Source organism: Talpa europaea (genome assembly GCF_964194135.1).
Source record: "Talpa europaea genome assembly, chromosome: 2".
NCBI lineage: Eukaryota > Metazoa > Chordata > Mammalia > Eulipotyphla > Talpidae > Talpa > Talpa europaea.
In genome coordinates this window covers 11,254,220-11,263,846 of record NC_140068.1, presented here as the reverse complement: position 1 = coordinate 11,263,846, position 9,627 = coordinate 11,254,220, and the positions used below count along the sequence as shown (strand labels likewise).

General features: G+C 44.0%; 1 protein-coding gene across 1 annotated transcript; it reads right to left on the bottom strand.

Annotated features, from left to right (window-relative positions):
• Positions 1–710: 710 nt before the first annotated feature.
• Positions 711–1,013, bottom strand: LOC311166969 (complex III assembly factor LYRM7-like; the record flags this gene model as incomplete). The annotated part of the gene is made up of 1 exon (XM_084227691.1): positions 711–1,013. The coding sequence occupies one exon, from the start codon at positions 1,011–1,013 to the stop codon at positions 711–713; it is 303 nt and encodes a 100-aa protein (XP_084083817.1).
• Between the last annotated feature and the right edge of the window lie 8,614 nt (positions 1,014–9,627).

Genomic DNA, 9,627 nt, shown 5'->3' with positions numbered 1-9,627 from the left:
GCCTTCCTGGTGGTGCAGGCGGTTGCGTGCAGCGCTGTAAAGCTGTCTACAGCCTCTGCAGCTTGGGTTCCATTCCCACCGGCAGGGAAATTCCCACCTGTGGCGGCAGAAACCTCTCTTGTCTTGCCAGCTGCTCCCCGCAGCAGTGTATTTTGGTCAGTCTGCCTGTTCTGCTCCCCACTCTGTCTCTGGTGGATCCTCTCACCCTCCTGCACATCTGGCCTGTACCCAGGTGCTTGTATGCATGAATAAATAAATCTTTTAAAAACAAATAAATAAATGAAGAAGGAGGTAAAGATAGAATTAATAATATCATAACAATGTGAAAAAAAGTCTATGAAGAGATTAATAAAAGACAAAAATATAGTCACAAAAATAAAATATTAGAAAGTTTGCCCTAAATGCAGAAGAGCAGAGATGGTAAGATAAAGATAACCTTGACAGTATTTTGGCATAAACATGTAAATATAGATTAAATGACAAATTCTAGGAGAGGATAACTTATCAAAATGTAGTTAAGAAGAAATAGAAACATTAAACATCTTGAATTGAAGGTCACAACCTTTGCTCAAAGGCCTGCATAGTTTTCATGAGTGAGATTTTAGGAGATTACTTTAAATAACTGTTCTCCCAATCTTTTTTTTTTTGACTTTTACAAGTTATATATTTTAAAATTAAAAAGTGCAAAGACTTGCTTTTATCCTAGAAATTCATTGTTTTTGAATTGGTGAGTCACAATATAGCACATTTTCTTTCCTTGGTATCAATTTCAGTGTACTGTGGTCTGTGTGAACACCTTGTATAACAGGTGTTTGGAATAACAATTCAACATCGGAATCTATTTTAATTAGCTCTTCTATTTTCTGAGGAGAAGTTTCACTTTTATTGCTTTTGAATTCTTCATTTATCTTTATTCTGACTGCTTCTAATTCTCTGGTATCATTTTTAAAAACTTGTTTTCTGGTCCTGTGCAGTGTTTTAAAGAGCTGCAAAACCTTGGCGGCTTGATCCATGGCTCTCCTCGCGGATGCCGCCACCTCTTAAGCCTGTTCTCCCAATCTTATACACCTATTTCAGAGAATATGTGAAAGTGGGAATAACCACCCCCCTCCATCTATTTATCGTAAGAGGTCACTATATCCTCAACACCAAGCCAAACAAAGACTGTATAAAAAAAGTTCTGACACAAGTGTGACCATGGTTGCAAAATCTCTAAATAAAATATTAACAAACCAAATATAGTACTGTAACAAAAGAGATACTCAAAGTTGGATTTATTTCAATAATGCAAGGGCCATTTATAAATTAAGAAAAAAATCTATAGATGTAGCATAATATCTTCTGAATCTCATTAGATGAACTAAAACATTTGATAAAAGCAATATATTTATCTCCTATGAGTTTTGACATATATTATTTTAATTACCATTTAGTTGTGTTTTAAAGTTCCATTAAATTTACCTCTTCTGCCCAAAGCATTTGAAAATTGTAAAAAAAGAAGTGTGCATGTGTATGTATACATACACACATATACACATCACTACTATATATATATATATATACACACACACACACAGAAAGAAATATCTATGCCATTTCATATATATTTTTATATATTATATATAAATATATATTTAGAAATATATATTTTATAAAATAAAATATTTTTATAAAATAAAAGTATATATTTATCATTATATAAAACAAGTTTATAATTATGTTTTAAATCCACCTAGACATTGAGAATATTACTTTGTATTAATCAAGTGTTGCAGGAAATATTTCAGGCACAAGCCCAATCAACCAGTGACTTGTTGGTCATGTTACAAGTTTTAGACTTCATTTTCCACTTAATTCTTATCTCCTATGGGAAATCTGGACATTCAGGAGCCAGATGATGACTTTGTGAACCCTGTTGCCTGAAACAACCTCCCCTTCCCCTTTTCTCTGTCCAGTTCCCTGCAAATTGAAGTCCCAGAGCTCTCCAAGTAGATCTCTTGTTAAGAGAGGCTCAAGCCCCACCCAGGGCACGACCCTCCTCCCTCTGAGGATGACAGACAGTCTCCCGGCTCACGGCTTAGAACAGTCCCTAGAACCTTTTATAGGAGTATGGGCTCCTCAGGGCTTGTCTGACCCAAAGCCCCAACCAGAGAGGCACGTAGGGCCTGCCTGCTCCCTGCCCCCTGCCCTCGGTCAACTTTGTGGATTCACTGCCTCCATTTTTCTCTCCTTAGATGAGTTTTGATCATGTGAGACAACTTTGGGGAGCCCTTGGGATTCATTTTTAATAAAACCTGAAAATGTGAGCCAGACGTGTCCACAGAAGCACGTGGGGTGGACAGTGGACGATCTCATGGCCAGCACTCTGCCCCACCCGGGGATTAGGTCAGCTTGACACTTGCCTTTGAGGGCCGTGATTCATCATAGCCATTTGCAAAACTAGGTGGGCATCTTTCCCAGCTGCGGGCTAGGGCAGAAGGCAGCACTGGTGTGCTCCAGAACGCCTTCAAAGGCTGTGTCCTCGATGTACACAGCTTTCAACTGTGAATAACTCAGCAGCTGGCAAATACAGAAACTCATGACTTGGTTCGTGGGGGCCAAGGAGCTATGAACATAATTAAATAAGACCACCTTCTTCGTCCAAAGAGCCACAAGAGCCCTCGACCCTCGACCAAGTTGGGGCCCAAGGTGGGTCCTGAAATGGCAGTTGTGGGCACGCAGTCCTGCTGGGGGTGCCCCCTGTGGGTCTGTGGCTGAGCCTCCCTCTCCAGCTTCTCCGGCTGGTGTCCGGGTGCCTGCGGTTCTACAGTCACGTGTCACTGCATGATATGTTAGTCAACGATGGACCCATGAGGATCTAGACGGCTTCCCAAGAGCCTACACCACATGGTCTAGGTATGTGGTAGTGTAGTCCATTTAGGCTGGGGTGATTACACTTATGACAGTCGCACAATGATAAAACTACCTAATGTTGCATTTCTCAGAATATCTCCCTGAGCATGAGGGACACATGACTGTGCTTTCAGGTTTTTCGTACTGGGTGATGTGGCTGGGGCTCAGACCCTGGTGAGTGAGCCCATCTCTGTGTGTTCCCATCAGAGGCTGACCTTGGGCTTCCCGTTCCTCTTCTGCCAAATGAACACAACACTATGTTGTCCAACAAGATAGAAAGAAAATATATCATTATTTAATCTGGGAGGATCAGAGAACACACACACACACATCCCCCCACTGAGAAATGCCTGGAAACAGGTGTGTGTTTTCTAAACTTTGTATTCTTTCAGCCTGCTCCACACACATTTGTCAAATACGCACATTATATCAGTTTTTCTATTAGGTTCCGGGGTGCAGACATGAATTCCACCATGTCCAGGCCTGTATGGACAGGTGGAGGGGAAGTTATTACGTCACGATTGTAAATAACAAGTAATATGAGGTGCTGTGAAAGTCCACAAAATGTGGAAACAGATTGGGGAGTTAGAAGACAGACTGAAAAACTCGGGCAAGCTTCACAGACGAGAGAACGAGGCCCCAAAGCACGGCAGAAGTCCACCTCAGCAGGCGGTGGGAGGCCGCCCAGCACCGTCTCCACACAGCGGCTACGCAGCACCTGGCGAGAGGCCACCCACAGCTCTCGGGGTCGATGTGCTGGGACCTGGCGGTGGACATGGCAAAGGCTCCTGGAGGGCTGAGGTGCCGGCGGCTCCGATTCGCCCTGCGGTGAAGGTCACCCCACTTCTTGTCAGTGGGTGACCAAAAGATTATTGAGACCTCTGCCGACCCTGGTGCAATAGTTAGTTGTCTTTTCCAGAACTTAAGAGAAGTAAAAAGACTCGATGCTTTTTGTATTATCCATGTGGCTCACTTTCTTCTGTTCTTTAAATCATCCTTCTAGATCTGAGCAACTTCATTTACTATTTCTTGTAATGAGGGTCTGTCAACAATGACCCTGTCAGCTCTCCTTTACCTGAACCTTTCTCCCCCTCCGCCTCCCCCTCTTAGCTTTAATAATTTCATCACATGGTTACTGACCGCCATTGTGTTTTTTGTTTTTTAAAGCTTTTTCTCTTTTGTTCCCCTTTAAGATTTATTTATTTATGCATACAGGAGCCGGGGTACAGGCCAGACATGTGGAAGGTGAGAGAGACAGAGGGGGGAACAAAACAGGCAGATTGAAATTCTCTGCTGAGGGGAGCAGCAGGGAGACAGGAGAGGTCTGCTGTGCCATGTGGGTAGCTCCCTGACAGGGAAACCAACTGGGGCTGCAGAGGCTGCAGATAGCTTCATAGTGCAGTGCTTAACCAGGGAGACCCTGACCTCTGTCGTTTATAAGAACTCAGCTATCTATTAAATCGCTAGTCTTCTGAATGTGATGGTTCATCACTCCTACACTGTTATTTCCCCTGCATTTTTAACGTTTTCTCTTCATCTTTGATTTTTAGAATTTTGACTGTGATCTGCCTTGGCTTGGTTTTCTTTTTACTCTAGGATTTTCTAGACTTCTTGTTTCTGTAGGATGGTGTGTTTTCACTAAATCTGGGGAAAATCTGACCATACTTACCTCAAATATTTCTTCCTGCTCCCACTCTCCTCTCTGATATGTTGTTACAGCGTAGAAGGCTGCTTGATAACCATAGATCACTGACATGCTGTTTGTTTTATTTTGATCTCACGTCTCTCTGCATTTCAGATCAGATAACTTCAGTTGGTCTGTCACTTTCTCTGCCATGTCTAATCTGATCATCCAATAGTTTTTTCATAGATTTTTTTTTTGTTTCTGAAATTTCCATTTGTTTCTTTTTTATGCTTCATTTTCTCTGTTGAGATTTTCTATGTGCTCGCTTAATACAGCCTGATTTTCACTTTAGTCTGAATATTTTCTACTATTTATTTTAACTTTCTTATATATGATTGCTAACATCTGCTTCAGCTCAAGGTCTGAATGAGTTCTGAATTAACTCTGTAATTTATTGTTTTTGTCTTTAATTACAGGTCAACATTTTCTGCTTCTTACATGTATAAAATTTTTGTTAATATGCTGGACATTTTGGATGGTACAGCACAAGCGGCCCTTGATTTCTGGAATCGCACTTACATCTAGGGAAGTTTCTCTCTGGTGCTCCAGCTAATCCCATGGAGTGTTTGTGAGGTTGCTCTGCTCTGGCTGGACTGGAATTCCACTGTTTTACAGAACTGTGCGTCTTTAGAGTCTCTGTTCCTCTTAAAAACCCTCTAACAGCTCTCTCTGCTACGCTTCTTGGAGTGATGTAAAGCCCCCTTGGGCCCAGAGGGGTATCAGACAGAGTTCTCCTCCTTCCCACTTCTGCCTTCCCCTTCCCTAGTGCAGCTCCCTTCTCTCTGGTATCCTAAACTCTAAACTCCAAACCATGCTTTTACTGCTCAGCAGAATTGCACCGCTCTGTTTGAGTTCTACCTTCCAGTTCTGAAGTCAAGAAATTGTCCCCAGCTAGAGAGCTAGAGGGAATGTGGTGTTCACGTCCTGTGTTTCACTTCTCCTGGGGACCCCAGTCCTGCAGTGTCCACCGTTTAGTGCAGTGACCAATTTATGCAAACAGTGTCCTCACCTCATTTTCCAGCTGTTTGAGTATTTACAGTGGAAGGGCAGTTGGCATTAGTCACTCCAGTCTGGCCAGAAGATGGAGTTCCACTATGTGTATATTAAAATGCATATACTAAAGAGAAACGACCAGTTATCTTCTTAAGGCAACTCTATTAATTGTAAGCCAATTTGAACTGAAAACACTTCGTAACTAAATACAGATACTATATAAATGTCAGGAGCTGAAATCATCTAAATATAAGTTGCATCTATTATAGTTTCTGCACTTGGCTGTGGCAGGCAGGAAAATCTTGTGCTGCTAACACTCCTGGAGACTTTTAGCAGGAATCGAAAGGCCTTATTTCTCTACTGAGACAGTTTCCAAGATGAGGTGAGTGTTTCCTTTAGCCCTAACACTAGATCATAGGTTGGCCAGACCTGGGAGCTTGAACTATTGTGAAATTAATGACTCGAGAGATGCTTTAAATAGAATGAGAGTTTAAGGTGCGGGTATAGAAAGAAGTTGCTGTTACATTTTAGGTGCTAAAGGAAGTGTGACTCAAAGAGGAGACAGCTATTTACTTTAGCTGCTTGAACTAGATGGGCTGAGAGTGTGATGGACATCCCAGAATACTCTAGATCAGCGAGCCGATCAGCGAGCCACACAGTTGCCCTCGGGAAGCTCTTCAGTGAGCGTTCTCTTTGCTTCAGTGTTCAAACCTGGACAGCTTAATGGATAAGTCACATTTCAAACTGAAAGCTAATAAATGCAATGATATTTTAAATGAGTTCATGTTTAAAGGGCTCATAACAAAAGGTCCCATGAAAAAGATGTGCTTATGCCATGAATTACATTTAAGAAAGTCTGCATCCTTAACATAAATGAAAGGAAAAGTCAACTCTGTGGTTAATTCAATTGCAGCTAATTTTTTAGTGTAGGATTTAAATTGTTGTTTCCTGTTAAAAACACCCAAGACTTTTGGTTCAGGCAGGATGAGGGCATTTTGGTGAAGAGGCAAAGGCAGACTCCCTACCTGGGCCTTGGAGTCTTGTTAAGGTGAGCCTGAGGCTGGGGTGGAAGTTGCAGGGTGTGTGACTGACAGAGAGCATTTAAGGTCATATCAAGTGAGGATTACGGCTCAGGCTTTGGGTCAGATGTGCCCAGTGCAGTGCTGACTTTGACTTTGGGCAAATTAGCTTGTTCTCTCTCGAAGTAGTTCCCTCATCTGCAGAATGATGATCATCTTTCCATCAGCTTCTCAGAATCCATGTGATGCTTCCATAACATTATTTTGAAAGGTCCCAAGCACAGATCTTGAAGCTTAGTAAATGGTAGAGGCAAAACAAGCACGTTTCATTACTTCTCTGCAAGCCTGCATGTTATTAACTGCATTAAGACAATACTTTGCAGTTTCTGCTGCGTTAAGATGCTAGTGGGTTATAGGATAGACGTGAACAGTGTCATCTGTCTGTCCATCTGCCCATCCATCCGTCCATCCATCTACCCATACACTTGTCTATCTACTCCCCAACTTGCCTCCTGAACACCCGTGCTCTCTACAGAGTCTGAGCATCCTCACATTTATCCAGTGATCAGTGAGGACCTGTCGATATCTTTTCAAAATGCTTGTGCTAGGACATTAACCAAACCAAAGGTGCTCACCTTCTCCTGCAAGGCCCCAAGAAGCAGAAGCCTCAGGAGGTGACCACTTCAGCTGTCTCCATGCACTGCTGCTCAAAGGTGCTTTCTGGAAATGGGGTGCTGGGAAGGGCTGATTTTAATGCTTGGAGTTTGTTTGCATAAAATCCAGGGACACTGATTTTTGTGTCGATGTCTGTTTAACAAACTAATAGAGTGCTTGTAAAATTGCCACAAGTACTCATATCCACTGACCAGGTTTGAAGGGTTGTGAAGAATGGGGGGGACTTTCAAGGTCTGGAGAGGCAATCCCAAGGTCAGAGGCCAGTCAGAATGCTGCACCTTGGCTTTCCTGGGATGTGCGCAGACAGTGTGATATGGTGTAATGTGTGATGTAGTGTGGGTGTGTGACGTGGTGCGATGTGGTATGAGTGTGTGTCCTGGTTCCTCCCTTGTGCTCCCTCCTTCCTGTTGGGAACGTCCTAGTCCTTCCTTCTCCCTCCAGGCGCCCAGCAGTCTCTGTCCTGGGAATACTCGGGTTTGGGGGTTTCCCTGCCATAGCCCTGCAATTGTGGGCCACCCTTCTTGCTGCCTTGATTAATTTTTCTCATCTTTTGACTTTTTCCAGCATTTCTCCCCATGTCCCCCAATCTAACTCAGCCTCGGGCTGACGTCCTGAGTGTGATGTTGCTGCAGGGCGGGGGTGGGGGTGGAGAGAATAGAAAGTCACCAGCATGATTTCCCCAGGCACCTCTGTTAGTCATTCTCTTGGGTTAAAAAATTGGGATCGCTTCACAAGCAGCGTGGGGGGAGATGCAGACTCACCTGTGGCATGAAGGAGATAGCAGGGTCCCCTGCTGCCCCCTTTTTGACTCTTAGCTCTGGCACCCCAACTTCAGAGACTCTTAGTTCCCCAACTTCAGAGGCAGGAAGGATGGAGGGGTCCAGAGGGGCCACCCATATTGTCTGTTGGGGCCTGGGAGAACCAGCTCCCCCATCCCTGGCCTCTGGGTTAAGAAATTCAGAGAATACTGAAGGACCACAGAAAACCTGGCTGGGGTTTAATTCCAAATGTAGTGTTTTCTACAAAAGCAAAGCAAAATAAAACAAACAAACAACACCGTGGTGGCCTTGCATTAAAGCTGTGTAAGTTCTGTCTGCTCCATCATCTCCTCAGGGGGCTGGCGTTACCTCAGGTTGGTCCTCTCCTCATAGGGCCACTGGGTCTATTGGCCCCATCTCCACACTTCCATTTTGTCAAGTTCTGATGTCATGATGTCTTTTGAATTTGCCGCATAAAACCTCTTTCTGCCTCCTAGTGTCCACTGAGACTCATTGAAGGTCCATTATATTCCTCATTCACTTGGGGTCCTTTTACCCCCAAGAAGAGGAAATTTAAAATTTAAAACGAAGACACAGAAGGAGCACGGCTCTCTAGGCAGAGCTTTGAGGAAGCAGAGAAGGAAATGTCAGAATTCCTTTCTTCGCTGCCCTATTTGCCGGGAGGTCTGCTGGGTGGTGGCTGGGGCAGCGGCACCTGGAGCACCAGACTCCACCTCTGACAGGCCAAGAAACCCATCATCTCCCAGGGCAAGAGGTGCCCAAGTAAGTTAAGGCCACAAGAGCCTGTCAAATTGTGGATGAAAAACAGACCTCACGACTAGAGGCCTGTCCCGACACGTGGGAGTCCCCAGGCTGGTGGGTTTAGGACAAGCCCCCTGCTCGGTTCTAATTCCTTTCAAAAGGAAAAGCCATAAATCTTTTCAGGGTCACACATCTCCAAAGTGAAGGCATTCTCTCAAGTGTCTCAAAAAACAGAAGATGTTTTTGTTGGAGCCAGAAAAACAAAGGAAAAAACGTAACCACCCCATCCTAGGTCGTGTGAGGCCCCAGCCGACATGCGGGAGCCGGGCGTGGAGAAGCCAACAGTGACCTCAGCTCCCCTCTCCCTGCTTCCAGCCCAGTCACGGCTTCGGAGGCCTTGACCTTGACAAGACCTTGCACACTGAGCACCCCCTTTCTACCCCCAATACACAAGCCTCCCAGTTCCAGAGGAGGCCAGAGGTAGAAACTTTCTTGACTCACTGTGGGACTTTCCAATTTGGAAGCCAGGATCTTCTTCCCGTATATTACAATAATAAAAAATAATTACTGCTGCTATTGAATTTTTGTAAAACCACACCAGGTCCAGACATCTGCATTAAACTAAGTTGCAGAAACTCTAGTGGAGATTTTTCCACAGCTGCAAAGCTCTGCAAAAACTAGAAAATATCCAACAGCTGCTGCAGCCCTGAAAGTATTACAAGAATGAAGACATTTCAAATATAAGAGGAAGGGCTGGTTCCACATACATAGCCAAACAGCCGTTATGGACGGTGGTTTCTCTTGGCTAATGCTTCCGAAATGAGTAATGAGCCATTAGTTAGTA